At 41.3% G+C, this 24,862-nt stretch overlaps 1 protein-coding gene across 1 annotated transcript in view; it reads left to right on the top strand.

Moving 5' to 3' along the window:
- NPTN (neuroplastin) overlaps positions 1 to 24,862 on the top strand; it is a 95,236-nt gene that overhangs the window by 44,136 nt on the left and 26,238 nt on the right. The window contains exon 3 of the mRNA XM_075857743.1: positions 9,985 to 10,165. Coding sequence (XP_075713858.1) covers positions 9,985 to 10,165 — 181 coding nt within the window. The remainder of the gene's footprint in view (positions 1 to 9,984; positions 10,166 to 24,862) is intronic.

Here is a 24,862-nt window from a genome sequence, read left to right as displayed (position 1 = left end):
TTAGGAAATTTAAAGAGGCTCTGTCACCAGATTATCAAATCCCTATCTCCTATTGCATGTGATCGGCGCTGCAATGTAGATAACAGTAACGTGTTTTTTTTTGTTTTTTTTTAAACGATCATTTTTGGCCAAGTTATGGGCAATTTTACATTTATGCAAATTAGCCTTTCTAATGGACAACTGGGCGTGTTTTTCTCTTATTTCCAACTAGGCGTGTCTTGTGTTTGTAACATCTGGGCGTGTTTACTTGTTATACTAGCTGGGCGTTGTGAATAGAAGTGTATGATGCTGACATATGATGCTGACAAACACTTCTATTCACAACGCCCAGCTAGTAAAACAAGTAAACACGCCCAGATGTTACAAACACAATACACGCCCAGTTGGAAATAAGAGAAAATACACGCCCAGTTGTCCATTAGAAAGGCTCATTTGCATAAATATAAAATTGCTCATAACTTGGCCAAAAATGATCGTTTTAAACAAAACATTACTGTTATCTGCATTGCAGCGCCGATCACATGCAATAGGAGATAGGGATTTGATAATCTGGTGACAGAGCCTCTTTAATTTCCATGCTACAGCTTAAATCTGTATGATTTGTGCGGGAAATGTAGCTGCAGTGCAACTTTGTAATTAGCAGCATGTCTATTTATGCTGCGGAATGCTGCGTACCCCCCCCCCCCATAAACTTGTATGGGGATTGTAAAAATAGCTAATTATATTTTGCTATAGTTTTTACAGGGATTCTGCAGTTAAAACCGCAGTAAATCCACAGCTGCAATAAAGTTTTCTACAATCAATGCTTCACACGGTTTCTAAATCCACAGGTAAAACGATTGTGGTGAAGCCTCAAGGATCTTGCCACTATTTGCTGCTGATTGCTGTGACTGATTTTATCTGCGGAATTATGGGATTCTACTGCAGATTTTCTGTTGTGGAAAATCCTTTGCACAAATGGTTTCCCGGCAGCCAGATATGCGAAGTACCGAAACTTTAAAAACCTATACATAGTTATCGGCTTGATCATACCGGCCCAAACCAACACCAAGTAATGTTACTTATCCCGCATAGTGAACGGCTCAATTTATAGCGCAGAAAAAATAACAGAATTGTTTTTTCCCCCCAGAGTTAATCCATAAGTTATATGTACCTTTTAAAATGGTTTAATTGAAATATATATAGCAATATATTATAGAGGTAATGGCTCTTGAAATGAAGCGATGTAAAATGAAAAAATTCTGTGGTCCTGAAGGTCAAAATAGGCTTGGTCCTGAAGAGGTTAAGGGTCTATTTATGTTTTTTGTGCTCTTGTACAAGGCAAACTAAAATCCTTTAGTGTCATTTTAGGTTTTGGTTTGAAGAAAGTGCACGTGCTTTTCTGTTTACAAACATCCAAACGGAGTGTCATAATGATGGCGGCTGCACGAAAAGCACGCAGCCGCGCATCATATGCTGAGGCCACACGGAGCTGCTAAGTCCCTTTTGCGCATGCAAAACGCTGCGTTTTTTGTGTGCGCAATACGCATACACTTGTGTAAACGAGGCCTTATGATACATTTATGTGTGCCACCGAATCTTGCTTTAGGTAGCTGTAGGTGAGAAATTATTTACTTATTCATTCTTTCTTTTTAATGTCTTTAGTATTAAAAAGGTATTTTCCTCTTTTAAAATAAAAGAATAAAAATATTTCCGCGCTCTTGAACACAGCTGTTCACGGAAGCTGTACGGAGCCATACAACCTCTGTGTGTTAAATACAGACTACGCCAGGTGCCGTATCTACGGAAATATTTTCCTTTAGAAGCAATCACACTGGTGTTGGTGTCAGTTTAGTACGGTTTCTGCTGCTATTTGACATCCACATTAGTGTAGTCTACTGCGCTATTCTTTCTCATTCGTCTTATTAGGGGACACAGACCATGGGCGGCATTTACCTAACACAGATCTAGGGTCGTTTATTTTTGACAAAGTTATGAGCATTTTAAGTGTTATGCAAATTTGTTCTTAATGCCCACGTGGGCGTTTTTTTACTCTTGACCAAGTGGGCGTAGTAAAGAGAAATGTATGACGCTGACCAATCCGCATCATACCCTCCTGGGTCTTCTCAAAGCTCCTCTCTTTGGTAAGGGCGTTTCAGAGGGATTTTGGTTATCCCGTATCTGGAGGATATTCTAATAAAGTTCCTGTCTTGGGGAGAAAATCTGACCAACCTGCAGATCATACTGGATACCCCGGCTTGTTTCAGATGGATTGTCAACCAGTTTGAATCCTGTCTGATTTCTTGTTGGAGACTCACCTTCCTGGGAATAGTGTGCGACACCACCTTGGCTCATGTGTCCCTTCCTTTGGAAAAACTGTCCACCCTGCATCAGGGGATCTGCGTTCTGCTGTGGGCACTCCAACCTTTCTCTCTACTCATGTATAAAGGATCTGGGCACCACTGTGGCCCCCATCCAGGTAACGCCCTTTTCACAATTTCACTCTTGTCCACTTCAAAGGGTGATCCTCTCCCGGTGGAACTGCTCTTCAGATTCCCTGGACCACCGAATCCTTCCCTTTCAAGTCCGCCGGTCTCTTTTCTAGTGACGCACTACCTTGATGATCCTTCAGTACCACTCCTTTCTCTCACTCCGTTGACAGGTCCCCAACCTTGGGGGCTGGGTAGATGCTTCCTGGAATCTCACAGCTCAGGGCCTTTTTGGTTTTGTCAGTAGGCCGTTCTCCCTATGAACATCTTAAATTGAGAGCGATTTTCCTGTCTGTCACTGTCTCTTTTGGCTGTCAGTCCGATCTGAGTCCAGATAGACATTGTCATGGCTGTCTCCTACCTCAATCACCAAGGCGGGACCCAAATTCGGCGGAATTGGCGGTAGCCTTCAAGATTCTCGAGTGGGCAGAGCTTTACGTTCTTGCTCTCTCTCTAATTTACTTTTCCGAGTTGACATCTGGGTCGCACATTATCTCTCACTTGTGAGCGGGCTCTTCATTTTGTACTGTTCGCACAAATCTGTTCCAGATGGAGCACACCAGGCATGGAATTTCTGTGGGTGTCTACTCACTCGCCAGCTTCCCCTCTTCGTCACTAGGTCTCAGGATCTTGAAGAGTGCCCAGTCGATTGGGTGGATCTGTTGGTTCACTTCCACTTGATTTATGTTTTACCTGCTGCCTCTGCTTCCCTAGCTCCTCAGAAGTATCAGGGCAGAGGGGTTTCTGATCTTTCAGGACGCTCCAGACTGGCTGCGCTGTTGTTGGCACACCAACGTGGTAGCTCAACTAGCTGATGCTCCCTGGTGCTTACCTCCTTCGGCATGATCTAGATCTCACGGCTGTCGACTCGGGACTTATCACAGCAGATACTCAAAGACCTATCCAAAACGTGTTTATCACCGCACTTATAGTTTGTACGGTTGAAAAAAGACACATGTCCATCAAGTTCAACCTTGAAAGAAGTATGTCCAGTTTTGCGAGGTTAGACATAATCCCCTTTTTCTTTTCACTTGCCCCGGCACCTGGTGTTCCTCCTGGAGGTGTTGGATCGGTGGACTTGCCCTCATCTCTCTTAAAGGGCAGGTATACGCGTTGTCTTTTTTTTTTTTCTTCATCAGGCCTTTGGAGTCCAATTCTGATGTCCAAATGGGTTGTACATACATCCCCCCCCCCCTAACTCGGTCATGGGGTCTGTAGTCCGCTACGTTTTGAGCCTCTTCGGGACATCTCGTTTTGTCTGCTCACCTAGAAGGTGGTGGGCCTTATGGCAGTGACCCACATTTCTGGGGTTTCCGAGCTGACTGCTGTGTTATCCTCATCAATGTCTGTCTTTTTTTTTTTTTTTGCCCAAGATGGTGGTCTCAATCTATTTTAACGAGAATATCGTTTCGCCATCCTTCTGCCCTTCTCTGGTGCATCCTAAGAAACGCTCCCTTCACAATTTTGAATGTGGTCTTCGCCTTGCGTGTCTAACACTTGGTTACTTCCTCCTTTCGCCACTCCAATTTCTTGTTCGAGGTACTGGTAGTTCTCAGGAAGGGCTTGATGGCCTCTAAGGCTACAATCACCCAATGGCTATGGTTGACTATTTGAGAGGTCTACTGGCTCATTTTGGGTTACGGCCCTTTGCACTAGGATGCTAAGTGCTTCCTGGTCTGTGCGCCGTCAGGCTACGGCTCTTCAGTACTACAAAGCGGCTACCTTGTTGTTTTTGTGCACTTTCACCATATTCTACAGGGTGCGAACCTCCTGTATCCGCAGATGCTTCCCTTGGTCGCAAGGTGTTGTGCGCATCTGTGGAGTAGATGATGACGTTTTTATTTTATCCGGTCGGTTCCCACCCTTGTAGACTGCTTTGGGACATTCCATGGTCTGTGTCCCCAATGAGCTGAACGAGGAAATAGATTTTTTTTGAGTACATGACCTAAAACCCTTTTATCGTCTAGTCCTTTGGGAAACCGCTCCCACGCTTTTCTCGTTATAACGTCTGGAAGGCTGTTCGTCAGACATGGTTTTCTTATATGATTTTGACATTGTTCTATTACCTTGTGTTCTGCATCTCCGACTGCTTCTGTACAGACTGACTAGCTCAGTGCCTGTAGGAGGGGTACATACTGTCGAAGTCAACTGTATTTATTTTATTTCGTTGTCTCGGGTATCTGGAGCCATGCTGACCAGTGCATCCCACATTTGCTGGAGGGTGCATAGGGGTGGATCCATAGAGTGAACAAGACTATTGAGGTTCCACAGGTGCTCAATTAGGTCAAAGTCTGGTGAATTAGGGGGTCAGGGAAGTACCTGGAAGTCTTGGTCGTGCACTTCCAACCACTGTTAGACATATCTAGCCATGTGACATGTCGCACTGTCTTGCTGGAAGATTCCATCTGCCCCAGGGAAGACAAGCCGCATGTATGGATGGACATGATCTGCAAAGATGGTAGGCCCCTGGTTGATTTTCAGTGGGCTGCTCCACTGTAGCGTGTTGTTTGGCCCCTCGCACACCCTCCCAGCCGACGTCTACCTCTTACATCAATGGCATGTGGTGCTTCGGTGTTTCCACGCCTGTATTTCCCAATGGTGCCATTTGTCCACTCACGATACAATTTCATCACAGCAGCACGCGAACAGTTCACAAACTGCGAAAGCCAATTATCATCCCTTTTTTCAACTCTGATAAATCGCCTCTTTTGCCAATGGCAACGAGTAATGTGTGTTCAGACAGCCCATCTCACACCTTTTTATATACCCTCCAAGCCAGCCCACGACACATCACTTCCTTCCTGGGCCACGTGCAGCCGACGTCGAAAGTAGGAGGTGGTCATGATGTGACTTGTATGAATGCAGGGCTTAGCTAAAGGCCCATGGGCCCCGTTGCAAAAGTCCTTCTTGGGGCCCCCCAACCTCTTCTCATGGCCGGCAGCTTTCAGCTGCATCTCTTAAGTAACCCAACGATTCAGCACTAGCAGCCAGGGGCGTCACTAAGGTCTTAAAACGTCAGGGGCAATAGCCCCAATATATATGCCCCTCCAAAAAAGAAATTGTGTGTGTGTGTATATATAATATATATGATAGATATATAGATAGGAGACAGGTTTTTCTATAGCACTACGACTCTATAGCTATGGATAGGATTAAATACAGTAGCTCCGCAGACTGTATCACATATGATAGGCTTAGATATAGGGCCCAGCTCGCTGACATTGCAGCTGCAGCGCTGGACCAGGAAAGGTAAGTATAAGAATTGTTTTGTTTTTTTACGTGTTACAAATTTGGGTGTATTTGTGTTTTATTACAGATTTGGTTGCTGGACTACTCCGATGACTGTTTTTTTCCTTCTCTATAAAATGGTTAATGAGGGTTGTGTGAGGGTTATTTCAACACAAATTTTTTTCTATGTCCTTGTATCTTTTTAAACTTCATTACTATCGCCTTAGTAATGAAAAGGCTAGCACTAATCCCCCATTATTACGACGGTACACACCGCCACCAGGGGTACTGGGAGGAGCCGGGTACGATCCAGTACCAGACCATCTGTAGTGATGGTCGGGCAACGGGGCGGCGGCAGGCTAGTATTAGAAGGCTGGGAAAGGCCAGAAACCGTGAGCCTTCCCACCCTGGTAACGCTAGCCTGCTGCTGTTATGTTGTATCTGGCTGGTTATGAAAAATGAGGGGGGACCCCACGTCGTTTTTGCTAATTATTATATATAATATATATACATACATATATTTATTTTTTTAAATTATGTGGGGTCCCCCCGCACTTTTCATAACCAGCCAGATACGACACAGCTGCAGCAGGCTAGCATTACCAGGGTGAGATGACGCACTGTTTCTGGCGGCCTTTCCCAGCCTAATAATACCAGCCTGCGGCTGCCCCAGTGCCGGACCATCACTGCAGATGGTCGGGTACTGGATGGTACCCGGCTTCTCCGTACACCCCTGGTGGTGGTGGGTACTGGGGGAATAATGGGGGTTAGTGTTAGCCTTTTCACCTGCTAACACTAAGCCCCGACTTAGTAATAGACGCTGTCAATCAGCCAGCGGCCATTACGAAGGCGGTAGTAATAAAGTTTAAAAGTAAATACAAAGACATAAAAAAAAAATTTGATTGAAATAAAATAAACACACAACCCTTGTTAAAGAGACTGTCACCACATTATAAGTGCCCGATCTCCTACATAAGGAGATGGGCGCTATAATGTAGGTGACAGCAGTGCTTTTTATTTAGAAAAACGATCTATTTTTACCACGTTAAGAGCAATTTTAGCTTTATGCTAATTTGTTTCTTAATGCCCAAGTGGGCGTGTTTTTACTTTAGACCAAGTGGGCGTTGTACAGAGGAGTGTATGATGCTGACCAATCAGCGTCATGCACTTCTCTCCATTCATTTAGTTAGCGCATAGTGACACTGCGTTGTTTACTATGTGCTGTCTTCTACTGACACATTAACGTTACTGAAGTGTTGACACAGTGAATAGACATTCCTTCCAGCCAGGACAGGATGTCTATTCACAATCCCTGCACTTCGTTAACTTTTTTTGGTACTTACAGCAGAGCAAAGCGTAATCTCGCTGTAACCTGTCATTTACAGCGTGATCTCGCGAGATTACGCTTGTTCTGCTGTAAATTCCACAGAAACGACGAGAAGAGAGAAGAATGGATCCAGCGCTGAGACCAAGTAGGTTTAAAACGGAAACTTCTTCCAAGATTTATTGATTCAAGTAGCAAAAAGGGGAGTGAGTTAAAAGGTAGACAAGCGGTGTTCCTTCTGGATACGGTGGCTAGTTGTAGGGAATAGGCGGGTGCCTACGCGTTTCAGACGCGATCTGCGTCCTTAGTCATGGCTTCCAGAAACGTTAGCAAAGTGCTGGGATTGTGAATAGACATCCAGTCCTGTCTGGAAGGAATGTCTATTCACTGTCTAAACACTTCAGTAACGTTAATGTGTCCGTATAAGACCGCACATAGTGACACTGCGTTGTTTACTATGTGCTGACTAAATGAATGGAGAAAAGTGCATGACGCTGATTGGTCAGCGTCATACACTCCTCTGTACAACACCCACTTGGTCTAAAGTAAAAACACGCCCACTTGGGCATTAAGAAACGAATTAAAGCTAAAATTGCTCCGAACATGGTAAAAATAGATCGTTTTTCTAAATAAAAAGCACTGCTGTCACCTACATTATAGCGCCCATCTCCTTATGTAGGAGATGGGCCACTTATAATGTGGTGACAGTCTCTTTAACAGTTTTGTTGAAAATAAAAAAAGTAGTCCTCGAATCAGACTGAACCAGTAAAAAAAAAACACACAAAAAAACCCATTAGTAACGTGTGGCAGGCTTAGATACAGGGCCCATGTGTGATACTGTCTGTTGGACCCTGTGTCTAAGCCTGCCACATATTATACTTAGATACAGGGCCCCAGCAGACAGTAATCTTATACAGTATAAGATTACTGTCGTCTGGGTGGCTCTTGGAAAGTGGGGAGTGAACAACGAAAACACAAAAATTGGCTGTCATGAAACGGTTAAAGGGGCTGTCCCAAGATTAAAAGTTATCGCTGAACCACAGAATAGGTCATAACATGCTAATCGCTGGGGTCCCGCTTGCACCCTACCATTCATTTTCTATGTCACTGCCGGAGATAGCGGAGTGCTTCACTTGGATATATCCGGCAGTCCCATAGCCAGTGGATAGAGCCGCAGGGCGCAAGCTGGACCTGCCGCTGCATTCAGTTGGAGGAATGGGACCCCCGTTCTCATGACCAGTGGGGGTCAGACCCCAAAGGTCAGAATGTTATCTCCTATCCTGTGGTTAAGAGAACTTTTAATCTTGGGACCGTTTAAGCAGCAACTTGCCTTCTTCTTTGTTCCTTACTAATAACTTGCAGGCCGTGCAGGTCAGGACTACAGCAGACCCTCTCCAGTCACAACCATGAAGAGGAAGTTGAGCAAGCGCCCCTTGAATGTCCCACCCCCTATGCTCTGGCCAACCAGGTTATCGCACAGGGACATCATGTACCCCTTGTTCCCAGGCTCTCGTGGACTACACAGCCCCCCCCCCGCCGTGTTTTTATTTTAAAAACGTGGGCGGGACGTGGGCAGGCTCTCCTTACTCAAAGAAAGGGCAGATGGGGCGGAATTAGTAACTGGGGGTGGAGGTCATTGACGTTCGATTGGCAATGAATTGTCCAAGCGTCACTGACTCCGCCCCCCCCCCCCTGGTACTTTGAGAGTTATGAGCAAGTCCACCCATGTCAGACTTCCTCCGCTCTTGGCAGAGAGTGGTAAGGGGGGGCCTCTAGGCTTAGCTGCTTGTTTGCAACTGTGACCCCTATAGCTACGCCACTGTATGAATGAATAGAACTGATTTTCAGTTTTGCAACAAATTTGCAGCGCGTGATTATACCCTAAATCAGACGCTTGAGGACAGGTGCAGCCTCACTTCTATAGCAGTTTCTTTTTTACAGTGGAGGCATAAACTACCATTGTTTTAGTATGTGATGTTATCAGTGTGTTGTGTTTGAGTTGCACATTGCATTGCATTTTCTGCCTTGCAACAAGCGCTGATCGACAATAACTGCATGTCGATCAGTGCTCATTTGCTCCATTTACATGGAGCAATGATCGGATTTATGGGGCTGAACGATTCCTAATATAATTGTTCATCGTTATTCATTATGCGTATTGTTGGCAGCACATCCCTGTTATCAAAGAAAGATGTGCTGCCGATAAACAGCTATTTTTATGGCGGCATAAAAGGTGCAATCAGCCAATGAAGGAGCTCATTCGTCCGCTGATTGCTGCCATGTTTACACGGGCCAATGATCGGAAATGAGCGCTTGTTTTCCCGATCATCGGCCCGTGTAAAAGAGCTTTTAAGAAGATACTTGCAAAGTAATGATTTCACTGTGCTGATGGTTCTAACTTATTATGCTGTTTTCAGCGTGAGTGAAAAACATGATACTAAAGGGGACAATTAAAATGTCAATTAATGCCACCCCTTGCTTGATCAATTCCAGGTAAGCCTATATACACTCCGCTAGTGTCTGTGTGTATTGGTGTTATCTATAGGCTGGTTTAGGTTTTACATTTGAAGTTGAATTTTGTTTATTACTGTTTGGTTTAGTTCATGTAAATCCTGTAACTTTATTATATTGATGCATGTCTATTAAGGTAGATAATAAAGCTCCTGCTTCTCTGCTAAAGAATCCTGCTTGTTACATGCTATAGTTCCACCTTTTGTGTTTTCATCATTTTGTCTCCGTGTCTTTGACTTTTGTGACATTCTCCTCTCAAAGTAATAGAAAATTGTGTGTGTGTGTATATGTATGTATGTGTATGTATATATTCATTTTCTTTTACTGTAAGTTGTATTGATGCAATAATAAAGCTGTGTGCTATTTTATTACACCTGCTGCAAAGAGAATTAGAAATGTGATTTTATAAAAAAAAAAAAAACAACTTTCAAAACTGACACTTTGTTTTTTCAGAGCCAAAAATCAATGCCAGCGAGGAAGTAACTATAAAGAAAGACATTGGTCCCATTTTGTTGCAGTGCAACCTCACCCAGAACGGTCTAGGCACAGTTCAAAGCACCTACTGGACCAAGAATGGTGTGGAGATTTCTGGCACTCTGACACAGTCTACAAGCAGTACTTATATGGAACATAAGTAAGCTACTAATGACCAAATTTAAAACTATATTTTTAGTTTTCAGCCAGCTTTAAGTGAAAAAACATATTGTGCATAACTTATATAAACAGGCCAGTTTAGCATTTACTTCATGTCTGGTTTATGCCTTGCTTTCTTATTATACAGTGCACATAATTCCATACCGTCCAGTTTGTGCTGTAATATCTATGAATCAAGGCATAAACCACTAATAGTATATAGCAAACTAGATTGTTGTATACTGTAAGGCTGGATTTACACATGCATTGCTCGATGCAGGTTTTTCTGATTTTTTTTTTTTGAGCCAAAGCCAGGAGTGAATTCAAAAAGATGAAAAAGTATAAAGACTTAAAATGTCAAAAAGTGAGGAAGCAGCACTCAGAAATAAAGTGAATTTATTCACCAAACATTCACTGCAACATTTCACCTTCTAAGGCCTCATGCACACGAACGTAAATACGCCCGTAATTACAAGCAGGAATATTGGCCACGGGTACCTTCACGTATGCTTACGGGAAGGTGCCCGTGCCGTTGAAAAATATAGAACATGTCCTATTTCAGGCCGTAATAACGGCACGGGCGGGCCCATAGAAGTCTATGGGTCTCCCGTAATTATGGGTGGCTACGTGTGTGCACCCGTAATTACAGGAGCGTTGCTAGGCGACGTCGGGATAGTCACTGTCCAGGGTGCTGAAAGAGTTAACTGATCGGCAGTAACTCTTTCAGCACCCGGGACAGTGACAACCGCTGGAGTTAATAGTATTAAAAGTTAACTTACACAGAACTCCTGATTCTTCCTCCAGTCCGGCCTCCCGGGATGACGTTTCATCCCATGTGACCGCTGCAGCCAATCACAGGCTGCAGCGGTCACATGGACTGCCGTGTCTTCCAGGGAGGTCGGACTGGATGTCAAAAGAGCGACGCGTCACCAAGACAACTGCCGGGGTACATATGAACTTTTTTTTACTTTCAAACGCTGTGGAAACTCTGCCCGGAAGGGCTGCCCCTTCTCTCTATCCTGATAGAAGGGGCTGCCGATTATTGCAAAGAAAACGGGTCCGTAAATACGGGTGGAATACTGGTGACAACGGGCCCGTATTTATGGGCACGAGTCCATAAATACTGGTGGAATACGGATCTAAAACGTGTGACAATGGACCTGTATTTACGCCAGTATTTACGGGAGGAAAAAAATAAGTGTGTGCATGAGGCCTAAATGAAGGCATTTTCATGCAAAGTGTGTTGAAGACAACAGAGTATACAGTATATAAGGAGCACAGCTCAATCCATGTTACAAATTCATTCTCAATTACATAAAAAATACAGTGTACAATACCACGTGTAAAAATAAAGTGCAATAGTGCTAATGGTCATTCAAATATATCATATATATTCTAAACCTCGAGAAACATTGTATTCTTTAACCCCTTAATACCGAAGGTATATTAAACCTTCATGACAAAGCTATTTTTTTTACGTTTTTCCATCGTCTCGTTCAATGAACTATAACTTTTTTTTTTTTTTTCATAGCTGTATAAAAAAAAAATTATTTTTTTTGCAAGACCAGTTGTATTTTTTAATAGCACGTTTTGGGGTGCTTATTTCTTAACTTTTTTGGTGGCGGTAATGGGGGAAAAAAACTCAACTTTTCGCCACACTTTTTTGTGTCTTAAATTGATGCAGTTTACCGTGTGGTGTAAATAACATAACTTTATTCAGCGGGTCGTTCCGATTGCGGAATTTTATCTAGTTTTTTTTATGTTTTACTACTTTTACACAGTAAAAACAAATGTTTTCTAAATCATTTGTTTTTGTCGCCATATTTTAACCCCTTCCCGCGCCTTGACTTAACTGCACGTCAAGGTGAGCAGTTAGTTTGCGCACCTTAACGTGCAGTTACGTCTGAAATTTAACAATTAACCGCCGCGCGGAGCTACACCGCAGCAGTGGTTAACTGTGCAGGCTATCTGCCCTGCTCTCCGACTTGCCGATCAGCGGCCCATTGCAGCTAATTTCGGCAGTTGACCCCTTAGATGCGGTGACTATTTCGATCGCCACATTTAGGGGGTTTGTAGTACATCGGCAGCCCCCCGCAATGCGTTTTCGGGAACTGCTGATGGTTGGCATGGCAACCGGAGACCAGACAATGGCCTCCGGGCTGCCATGTACGGAAGCCTATGAGGACCAGCCTCTGGTTTGTCCTAATAAGCTTCTATTACTTCACTGTCCGATCAAATTGAAAGAATACATTACACTACCTAGGTAGTGTAATGTATTCTAGCAGCAAAAAAACAAAAAGTATTTTATTATAGGAAATAAATGAACGTTAAAAAAAGTACACATATTTGGTATCACCGCTTTCGTAACGACCCAAACTATAATATTACTTTTCCCGCACGGTGAACACCGCAAAAAAAACCATGCCAGAATCACTATTTTTTTGGTCACCACCCCACCCAAAATATATATTAAAAAGTGATCAAAAAGTCGCATGTACCTCAAAATTGTACCAATAAAAACTACAACCTGTCCCACAAAAAACAAGACCTCCCACAGCTTTTTTGTCTGAAAAATAAAAAAGTTATGGCTCTCAGAATACATTATTTTATAAAAAAAGTGATTTTATCGCGCAAACGCTGCAAAACACAAAACAACGATGTATGTATTGTCGTAATTGTATAGACCCGCAGAATAAAGTAAAATTGCAATTTATAGCCCACCGTGAACGCCATAAAAAAAAAACAAAAAAAAAAAACCGTCAGAATTTATGGTTTTTGGTCACCTTGCTTGCCAAAAAATGGAATAAAAAGTGATCAAAAAATCGCATGTACCCCAAAATGGTACCAATGAAAACTACAGATTGTTCCGCAATAAATAAGCCCTCACACAGCTCCGTTGGCGAAAAAAAAAAAAAGTTCTGGCTCTCAGAATATGGAGATGCAGCTTACATATGCCCCCACATTATAAACTGAAATACTAGTAAAACCCAGATTGAGTACCTACAGAGAGCTTTATCGGACCATTCTCCTTTGTTAATGAAGGTAGAGACGGAGGGGGGGGGGGGTCAGGGGTGCTGGAAGCTCAATGCATTTTGGCTGAAGTTGATAGATAATAAAAAGATTCTAGACCTAATAAAGGAATATTTTCAGTTCAACTCTGGTACAGTGCCACAGGAGATACTGTGGGACGCGATGAAGGCATGGTTGAGAGGGGTGTTCATCCAGCAAATTACGGCAGTAAAAACCAGGTCTAGACAGTTGGGGGACACATTGTTGGAAAGGGTGGCGGAGACAGAACGTTTGCATATTGCGGATAATACGCCGGCCACTTTGAGACATTGGGTGGAGGCGCAGAGGTTGTTAAAACCGCACCAGTTGGAGAGGGCGGATAAGAAAAGGATGTTTCTGAGTCGGCAATATTATGAGGAAGGGGAAACCACAGGAAGGTTGCTAGCCAGAATGGCACAGGCCCAGAGGGAGAATAATTATATATATACCATAAGGGGGGGGGGACGGGGACGAGACCAGAGACTGATACAGGAAGGATATTGACAGTCTTTCAGCAATTTTACTCAGATTTGTATGCCTCGAGAGCAGAGCACACAACACAACAGTTGGAGGAGTATCTATGGGGATGCCAGGTGTCCTCGGTGTCCGGAAGAAAAGGCAGATATTTTTCACATGTTTTGGTCCTGCGGGATTTTGGGGACCCTATGCAAAGAAATGTCAGAGTTAATGGGACGAGTGTTTGAGGTACAGATTCCGTTGGATCCCATGGTAATGTAATGTTGCTAGGATATGTTGGTGATCTGGAGGGGGATCGGTTGTCCTGTTTGGCAATTGCGAAAATATTATACCAAGTTAGGAAGGCTATATCAAAACACTGGCTGGATGCGGAACCACCCTTGAAGCAAGTAATTATAGGTGCACTTAACTTTCAGCTACTGATGGAATACAGGATATATTCCAAGAGGGGGTCCAAGAACAAATTTGAAAGACATTGGGCTAGGTGGATCGATCACTCTGGGTGTGCTTCCTCGGAACTCCTGCCACTCCGCTCGGTTGATCCAGTTTAAACTGTCCAGTGGTTTCAGGGGATAACACTGGCACATGGGGCACTGTAGAGTTCCAGCAGGGGTGGAGGGGTTCCACATTAGGGATTTGTTGTACTGACTGAGGTGTGCGTATGGGGAGTTGGAGGGAGGCGGGGAGATGAAATATGAAGGAGATAGGGGATGGAAACCTCTAGCATGAAGGCCGGCTGAGGGTTGCGGCGGGGAGTTGGGGGTAGGGTGCATGGTTTTGTTGGTAATACATTCTTGGGTCTTTGAAGCTCAGATGTAATAGCATGTCAGATTATATAATGACCTGTAATGATGTGGTTATTTGTTTAATAAACTTGAACTGATTAAAAAAAAAAAAAAAAATACTAGTAAAACCTCAAACCTAACAACTGACAAGCTAAATCAGCGCACCAAAAGCCAAGTGGCGCTCCCTCGCTTCTGAGCCCTGCAGTTTGCCCAAATAGAAGTTTACGTCCACATAAATGGCATCACCATACAAGGGAGAACCCGCTTAACATTTTATGGGGTATTTGTCTTTAGTGGCACAAACTGGGCACATACTGTGCACTAAAATGGCATATCAGTGTAAAATTTTAATTTTCACTTTGCGCCATCTGCATGTGAGAGGGCACACATCATAGGGTATAATACCTTGACACTTTGTTAGGAGTAACAGGATTAGGCCTTTTGAATAGTTATAGATCTAGAATCATGGAATGGAAAGATTGGCAAATTTGGCCAAGATGTATCTACAGCTATGCATATACAAGCACGTTGGTTACCTACCACCTTTTTCCCCCAGAGGCAGTCATTAAATTGGGATAAGGAATTTTTAAATTTGTTCTATGATTCACAATTGACAGCATTAAAAGTTTCTACAAATGTCACAAAATTCATAAATTGGACTACCTGTAGTAGCAATATATGAGATGAAAAAAGTAAATAAAGTTGTTAGTGAGAAAAATTGAATTAATATTTAAAGTCCAAAAAACTTAATTGGTATCGCTACGTCCCTAAAAGTCAGAACTATTACAATATACCATTATTTAACTCGCACGGTGAACGCCGTAAAAAATATTTATACATATTATACATTTTGGTCACCTTAGCTCTAAAAAAAAAAACCATGTAATAAAAAGTGATGAAAGTTGTATGAACCAAAATATGGTGCCAATAAAAACGACAGCTCGTCCCGCAAAAAATAAGCCCTCACACCACTCCATTGACGGAAGAATAAAAAAAAGTTATGGCTCTTGGATAGCGGGGAGGGAAAAACTAAAATGAAAAAGCAAAAAATGGATCACTCCTGAAAGAGTTACGTAATTTCTAATGAAAAAACATTTATGACCACATATGGGGTATAACCATACTCGGGAGAAATTTGCTTTACAAATGTTGGGGTGCTTTTTCCTCCTTTTATCCTTTGTGAAAATAAAAAAAATTCAGCACATGGCACCCAAAAACCATTCCAGTTAAATTTGAGCTTAAAAAGCCAAATATCTCTTCTTCCCATCTGAACTCTGCAGCAGTTTATTACCACATATGGGGTATTGCTGTTATTGGGAGAAATTGATGTAGAAATGTTGGGGTTCTGTTTCTCCTTTATTCCTTTTAAAAATTAAACATTTCTATGTTTTTTCTGAAAAAAAAGTAGATTTGCATTTTCACGGCCTAATTCCACTCAATTCAGCAAAAAAAACCTGTGCGGTCAAAATCCTATTTGCCCCCCTAGAAAAATTCCTTGAGGGGTGTAGTTTCCAAAATGGGTCACTTTTGTGGGGTTTCCACTGTTTTTTGTTTTTTTTAAATGGGGTGACTTATGGGGGTTTGTATTGCATGGGCCTCTCAAAGACACTTCAGAACTGAACACGTCCCTGTAAAAAATAGCCTTTTGAAATTCTCTTGAAAATGTGAGAAATTTCTGCTAAAGTTCTAAGTCTTGTAACGTCCTAGAAAAATAAAAGGATGTTTTAAAAACAATGCATATGGGAAATGTTAATTCGCAACAATTTTGTGTGGTATAACCATTTGTCTTACAAGCAGATAAACTTAAATTGATAAAAATTTTAAATTTTGCAATTTTTCGCTACAATTTGGTGTTTTTCACAATTAAATACTGAATGTATCGACCAAATTTTATCAGTAACATAAACTACAATGTGTCACTAGAAAAGAGTCTCCGAATCGCTTGGATAGGTAAAAGCATTCTAAAGTTATTACCTCATAAAGTGAGATGTCAGATTTGAAAAATAAAGCTGTCAGGAAGGTCAAAAGTGGCCGCATCAGGAAGGGGTAAAAATAGCTGCCAGTCTAAACAAACTATTCATAAACTCATGTTACACGCTTAAAAACCTCGGTGTTCCCATCACCGAGCTGTGTATGTCCAAAACTACCCTGTCCATTGGACAAAGCGTGTCACATGATCAGAGGTCCATGGATCGCAACATAATAGCCTATTTTTTTTCTTAATTATTTTTTTTATTATAATCCTAAGAATACACAAATACAAGTACAACAAACCAATAACCCCAGAACCACCCCCCTCCCTAACTCGGGATGGACAATAAAAAATAAAAAAAAAACAAGAAGAAGAAAACCTCACCAAAGGGGTGCCTTTAGCCTTGTAGAGACGCCTTCTTACAGGGAAACATAAACTTAGGTCAGTGATACGCATGCACATCAGTAGTGCTATCACGTGGAGACGCGATGACGCTGGCTCATAGGCTATTACATTAAAATGGTTAGGGATAGAGTGGAAAACTTAAATTGCTTGGTCACCAAGGTTTAAAATAACTTCGGTATTAAAGAGGCTCTGTCACCAGATTATAAGTGCCCTATCTGACCAATCCGCGTCATACACTTCTCTCCATTCATTCATTCACTCTCCTGACACTTCGGTAAAGTTTCTGTGGGACTTAATCACAGCACAACGTGATCTCGTGAGATCACGTTGTGCTGTGTGAGTAAGTCCCACAGAAATTTTACCAAAGAGTCGGGAGTGTGAATAGACATTGCATCCTGGCTGGAGGCAACGTCTATTCACTCTCAAGACACTTCGGTAAAGTTACTGTGGGTGTATGTGACAGCACAGCATGATCTCGCGAGATCACACTGCGCTTTGAATACAGATGGAAATGAATAACTTGCTCAAAAACTATTGTTTTTCAAAATAAAAACCACTGTTATCTACATTACAGCGCCGATCAGATTATGTAGGAGATAAGGCACTTATCTGGTGACAGAGCCTCTTTAAGGGGTTAAAAGGCACAGTATGACCGATCACCAGACCACTTTTGTTCTTTAATTCAAAATAAATATTGTTCCCAGCTATTGGTCATACCTTAACACTTCATAGGTGTTTTTTAACTCCAAGTATCAAAAAGCCTCTTAGCTGCATATAGTGCCTTGAGATCAATCCCCTAGTGCTTAACATCCCTAGAAGAAGGGTACGTCCCAAACTTTAGTGTTCGGGAGTCCCCAACTTCTGGTACTCACTGCATCACTGTGCAGACCCCTTGCACTTGAGTGTTTGTTCATATCCTGTTCTCCAAATGTCGTCTTGGTCAATGGGAGTTGTAAGTGATTAATATATTTTATGTATTTGTATTTATACTTGTTTGTTGACCCTTTTCTTTTTGGTAGATTGGTGCAACAGCTGGGCACTCACAGTTTGAATTAAGGGACAATGGACTCATATATGTTATATTTTTATACTTGGTATATTTTTAGATGCTTTTTTTATACGTATATTTTGGATCATTTCAGTCACAATGTAATAATAAAAAGAAGTTTTGTACGTTTTTCCCTATACTTAGAGTAGAACCCATATCCTCACTAATATAACTTTGATTAACCCCTTAGTGACCACTAATACGCCTTTTCACGTGATTCACTAATGGGCTTTAGGCTAGGCTGACGCCTTTTCACGTCAGCCTAGTCTAAGTCCTGCACGGGTCTCCCGTGCAGGCAGGAGCCGGGGCTCTGCTGTCTGATGACAGCTGAGCTCCTGCTCCAACGCCCGCGATCGAAGTTTACTTCGATCGCGGCCGTTTAACCCGTTAAATGCCGCCGTCAATAGCGACCGCGGCATTTAACTTTGTTTACAGAGGGAGTGCGCTCCCTCTGTCACCCATCGGCGGCCTGCGAATGAAATCGCGGGTCTCCGATGGGGTGTCATGGCAGCCGGGGGCTTGATAAAAGCCCCCAGGTCTGCCCTGGACATATTCCTGTTAGGACGCGCCGGAGGCACGTCCTAACAGATTGCCTGTCAGATTTACACTGACAGGCAATAATGCTCTGGTATACGAAGTATACCAGAGCATTATAGCAGCGATCGGAATATCGCACAGTAAAGTCCCCTAGTGGGACTAATAAAATCAGTCATCAAAGTGAAATAAAGATTATTAATAAAAAGTACAGTAAAAAAATCCATTTTTTTTCATAAAAAGTGGTTTTATTTAGTAAAAGTGTAAAAAAAAAAAAAAAAAAGTACACATATGTGGTATCGCCGCGACCGTAATGACTCCATTAATAAAGTTAATATGTAATTTAAACCGCAAAGTGAACACCGTAAAAAAAAAACCATGGCGAAATTGCAATTTTTTTCCATTGCCCCCCAAAAAAGTCATAATAAAAATGAATCAATAAGTCCCATGCACCCCAAAACAGTACCATTCAAAACTACGTCTTGTCCCGCAGAAAACAAGCCCAAAAAATCACTACATTGATGGAAAAATAAAAAAATTACGGCTCTTGGAAAGCGACGATGCAAAAGCAAATAATTTTAGTTCAAAAGTGTTTTTATTGTGCAAAAGTCGTAAAACATAAAAAAACCTCTACATATGTGGTATCGCCGTAATCGTACCGACCCATAGAATAAAGGTAACATGTTATTTACGTCGCATAGTGAACGGCGTCCATTTAAAAACACATAGAACAATGGCGGAATTTCAGGTTTTTTTTTATAATCCCCCCCCCCCCAAAAAGGTTAATAAAAGTTAATATAAAAATTATATGTACCCAAAAATGGTGCCATTAAAAAGCACAACTAATCCCGCAAAAAACAAGTCCTCATACAGCTATGTAGACGAAAAAATAAAAACGTTATAGCTCTTTGAATGCGACTATAGAAAAACGAATAAAATAGCTTGGTCATTAGGGCCTAAAATGGGCTGGTCACTAAGGGTTTAATGAGTGAACACCAGATGACATGCATAAAGGATGCCTAGTTCTCCCTTTATAGTCATTGATCCTGGAGTGGTCCTCACCGTATGTACTTGTGTGAATGATATATCCGCACAGTGAGGGAGTGAGTACATGAGGTCGGGGACTCCCGAACACTAAAGTTTGGGATGTACCCTTCTTCTCGGGTCACGAGTCCTTAGGGGTTTGATCTCAAGGCACTATATGCAGATAAGAGGCTTTCTGATATTTGGAGTTAAAAAACCACCTATGAAGTGTTAAGGTATGACCAATAGCTGGGAAGAATATTTATTTTGAATTAAAAGAACAAAAGTTGTCTGGTGATAAGTGATACTGTGCCTTTTTAATATGTGAGTGTATCGCTAATATTTTTAGATCTTGGCTTATAGCTTTTGGCATGAAGTCTTTGGGATAGTGAGATTCTTGGCAATTGTAATACCTTTAACAAGATGGTGTGGACATAGACTTTGGTCAGTGTTACGCATGCGCATCAATCATGCGCAGCTCAGTGATGGGAGCGCCGAGGTTTTCAAGCATGGAACATATGAGTTTGAGTAGTCTGTTTAGACTGGTGAGTTGCAGCTATTTTTAATTACACTAGTGAATGTTATTTGTTATCAATTATGACTATACATGGTCTTTTTAACCCCTTTGCGCACCTTGACGTGCAGTTACATCTGTACTTTGACCGTTAACTGCCGCACGGCGCTACACTGCAGCGGCGGTTAACTGTGCAGGGTGTCTGCCCTGCATTCCCCGTTACCGATCAGCGGCCCATCGCCACGGATTTCGGCAGTTAAACCCTGACATGCGGCGGTCAATTGCAATCGCCACCTTTAAGGAGTTTAGAGCAGATCGGCAGCCCCCACATGAAATCACGGGGGCTGGTCCTGCTAGGCTTCCTGTCAGAGTGACTGTCACGTCACAATGACCGTTAGAATACATTACACTACATACGTAGTGTAATGTATTATAGCAGCGATCAGAGCTGCAAATCTTCAAGTCCCCTAGTGGGACAAGTAAAAAATTTAAAAAAAGTATAAATAAGTTAATAAAAATGTCTTATAAAAGTTATAAATTACGTAAACAAAAAATAATTTTTTTCCTAGAAGTCTTTTATTATAGGAAAGAAATTAACATGTTAAAAAAAAAGTACACATATTTGGTATCCTCGCGTTAGTAACGACCCAAACTATAAAACTATAATGTTATTTTTCCCGCACGGTGATATACAATAAAAAGTCGCGTTTACCACAAAATAGTACCAATAAAAACTACAACCCGTCCCGCAAAAAAAAAAAGCCCTTACACCGCTTTTTTGACTGAAAAATAAAAAAATTATGGCTCAGAATATGGTGACACAATAAATAAATAATTTTATTTAAAAAAGTGATTTTATTGTGCAAATGCTGCAAAACATAACAAAACTATATACATTTGGTATCGCCGTAATCGTATCGACCCGCAGAATAAAGTAAAGTTCTTATTTATAGCCCACTGGGAACGCCGTAAAAAAAATAAATAATAAAAAACAGTTAGAATTTATGGTTTTTGGTCATAGTGCTTGCCAAAAAATGGAATAAAAAGTGATAAAAAAAAAATGCATGTACCCCAAAATGGTACCAATGAAAACTACAGATGGTCCTGCAACAAATAAGCCCTCACACAGCTCTGATGGTGAAAAATGTTATGGCTCTCCGACTATGGCGATGCAAAATGTGTTGTGTTCCAAAAGCGGTTTACATCTGGCACCATTTATCAGTGCGACACTGCCCACACATCTGCAGATTATTTATTTACCCCGTTATTACACCCTCTTATTATGTCCCCCACATTATAAACTGAAATACCAGTAAAACTCCAAACAGAACTACCAAGCAAAATCTGCACTCCAAAAACCAAATGGCACTCCCTCCCTTCTGAGCCATACAGCGTGCCCAAACAGCAGTTTATGTCCACAGATATGGCATCACCATACCTGGGAGAACCCGATTAATGTTTTATGAGGTATGTGTCTTCAGTGACACAAACTGGGCACAACATAGGGTCGGGTGAAGTGAGGGAATTTTGCGTAGGGGGCAGTGGCATTGTTGTGCATCTGTACATTGGGAGAATCTGGTGCGGTTAACGCAGGCTCCTATGTGAACGAGGGTCCAAACCACTGCTTTACCAATGTTATACGCTGATTCCATATTTTGATATCTCTGTTTACATACCCAGTCATTAAGGGTTCGCAAACTAACTAGGACTGGGAGTATTCTGTTTAATACGTTTTTAAATACACGGTTGGGCTTTTCACAGTGGTGATTGTACCCCTGTTTTTAGATAGCTATGAAATAAAAATTATACATTTTACTCATTTATCACTTCAGTGAATTTCACAACATATTGTGCATTCAAGTGGCATATCAGTGGAAAATTTTAATTTTCACTCCACACCATCCACTGCGCATTAACCCCTTCGTGCACTACGACGTAATAGCATGTCACGGAACGGGCTCACGCGCAGAGCTAGTGCCATACGCTGCGGGTGTCAGCCTTGCATTACAGCTGACTCCCGGGACTAACAGACAGGAACAGCGATCACGCTGTTACAGGAGCCTGTAAAAATTACAATATACTGCAATACATTATTATTGCAGTGTATTGTACCAGCGATCTAATGGTCGCTGGTTCAAGTCCCCTAGGGGTACTAATAAAATGTGTAGAAAAAAAAAAGTAAATTTCCGATTTAGTGAAAAAAATTATTGAATAAATATTTAAACTCCAAAAGAAAGCCCTTTTCCCATTTTTTCCGCTAAAGTAATGTAAAAAAAAAATTAAAATACACAAAATTTGTATCGCTCCGTCCGTAAAAGTCAGAACTATTACAATATACCATTATTTAACTCACACGGTGAACACCGTAAATAATAAAGAATTTAAAACGCCAACATCACCTTAGCTCTAAAAAAAAAAAAAACGTAATAAAAAGGGCTCAAAAAGTTGTATGTGCCAAAAATTTTTACAAATATAAACTACAGCTCGTCCCGCAAAAAATAAGCCTTCACACCTCGAAAATCAACAAAAAAATAAAAAGTGATGCTTCTCGGAATGTGGTGAAACAAAACAATTTTCTTTTTTAAACAAATCGTTTTTACTTTTATACCCCCTTTCCGCCGCAGCCCTTTTTCAGATTTTCATTTTTTCCTCCGCACCTACCAAAAGCCATGACGTCTTTATTTTTCCATCGATCTAGTACTATCGGGGCTCAATCTTTGCGGGACGAGTTGTAGTTTTCCATAGCACCACTTATTTTGCCATATAATGTACTAGGAAACGGGGAAAAAATTATTTCTGTGGTAGAAAATGAAAAAAAACTGTGATTCCTCCATTGTTTTTTGTGCGTCGTTTTTACGGAATTCTCTGTGCAATTAAAACATGTTCATTTTATTCTGTGGGTCAATACGATTTACGCCGATACCAAATATATATAGTTTTTTCTATATTTTACTACTTTTACAAGTAAAAACCGAAGTGTAAAAAAGAAAATTAATTTTGTCGCCAAATTCCGAGAGCCATAACTTTTTTTTATTTTTCAGTCGATTAAGTGGTATGAGGGCTTATTTTTAGCGGGATAAGCTGTAGGTTTTAATAATACAATTTTGGTGTACATGCGACGGTTTGATCACTTTTTATTTCATTTTTTGTAGGAGATTAGGTGTCCAAAAAAATAAAGATTCTGGCGTTTTACAATTTTTCTTTTTTTACGGCGTTCACCGTGCGGGTTAAATAATTATATATTGTAATAGTTCAGACTTTTACGTACGCGGCGATACCAATTATGTTTATTTTTTTACCATGTTCTAGGGGAAAAATGGGAAAAGGGTTTTGTTTTTTTTAGAACTTTTAATATTTTTTATTTTTTTTTACACAAAAAAACAACTTTATGTAACTCATTTATACTTTTTTTTTTTTTTATAAGTCCCCCTAGGGGATTCAACCAGCGATCGTTAGATCGCTTGCACTATTTACTGCAATACATTAAATATCGTGAATCTGACGAGTTAAACGAGCGGGATCGCGCTCAAGCCCGATGCCGCTCGTTACTCTGAAGTGTCGGCTGTTACAAACCGCCGACACCCGCATCGTATGGAGCGGGTTCACTCCGTGAGCCGGCTCCATACTTTCCCTACCAAACTTTGGCGTATGGATACGTCAAATGTCGGGAAGGGGTTAAACTATATCAATTTATCACCGTAATTGTATTGAATCGCAGAAAAAAGTTGTCGTTTTTACTGCACGGTGAAAGTAGTAAAATCAATACCCAAAAAACAATGGAGGAATCACAGTTTTTTCCAGTTGTAGCCTGCAAAGAATTTTATTTTCAGTTTCCCAGGACATTAAATGGTACTTTAAATTATGTCAATAGAAAATACAACGCATCCCACAAGATATAAGTCCTCACACCACTCTATTGACTGAAAAATGAAAAAGTTATGGCTCCTGGACGGCGGGGAGTGAAAAACGAAAATAAAAAAGCAAAAAATGGATCAGTCTAGAAAGGGTTTATTAATTTCTAATAAAAAAAACATTTATGACCACATGTGGGGTATAGCTATACTAGGGAGAAATTGCTTTACAAATATTGGGGTGCTTTTTTGTCCTTTTTATTCTTTATGAAAAAAATGCAACATTTTAGTGGAAATGTTGAAATTCGTTTTCAAGGCCTAATTCTAATAAATTCTGCAATAGACCTGTGGGGTCTAAATGCTCACTATACCCCTAGATAGATTCCTTAAGTGGTGTAGTTTCCCAAACGGGGTCACTTTTGGGGGGGGGGGGGGTCTCCACTGTTTTGGTACCTCAGGGGCTTTGCAAATGTGACATGACACCCGAAAACCATTTCAGCTAAGTTTGAGCTCCTAAAGCCAAATAGCACTCCTTCCCTTCTAAACCCTTCTGTGGGTCCAAACAGCAGTTTCTTACCACATTTGGCATTTTGCCGTAACCAGGAGAAATTGCTTTATAAAAGCTGGAGTGTTTTTTCTCCTTTATTCCTTGTAAAAAAAAAAAAATTTTTTTCAGAAAAAATTTCGATTTCCATCTTCACAGACTAATTCAAATACATTTAGCAAAAAAACTCTGGGGTCAAAATGCTAAAACTCTGGGGTCAAAATGCTAACTATAAATGCCTTGATGGGTGTAGTTTTCAAAATGGGTTTTGAGTGTTTTGGTCCCTCCAGTTCATTGCAAGTGTGACATGACACTGAAAACTATCCCAGCAAAATCAGCTCTCCAAAATCCAAATGACGCGCCTTCTCTTCTGAGCCCTGCTGTGGGTCCAAACAGTGGTTTATTACCACATATGGGGTATTGCCATAATCGGGAGAAATTGCTTTACAAATGCTGAGGTGTTTTTTTTTTTTCTCCTTTATTCCTGTTTATGTCTG

Source organism: Rhinoderma darwinii, chromosome 3 (assembly GCF_050947455.1).
Source record: "Rhinoderma darwinii isolate aRhiDar2 chromosome 3, aRhiDar2.hap1, whole genome shotgun sequence".
NCBI lineage: Eukaryota > Metazoa > Chordata > Amphibia > Anura > Rhinodermatidae > Rhinoderma > Rhinoderma darwinii.
This window is presented reverse-complemented; position numbering and strand designations above follow the sequence as displayed.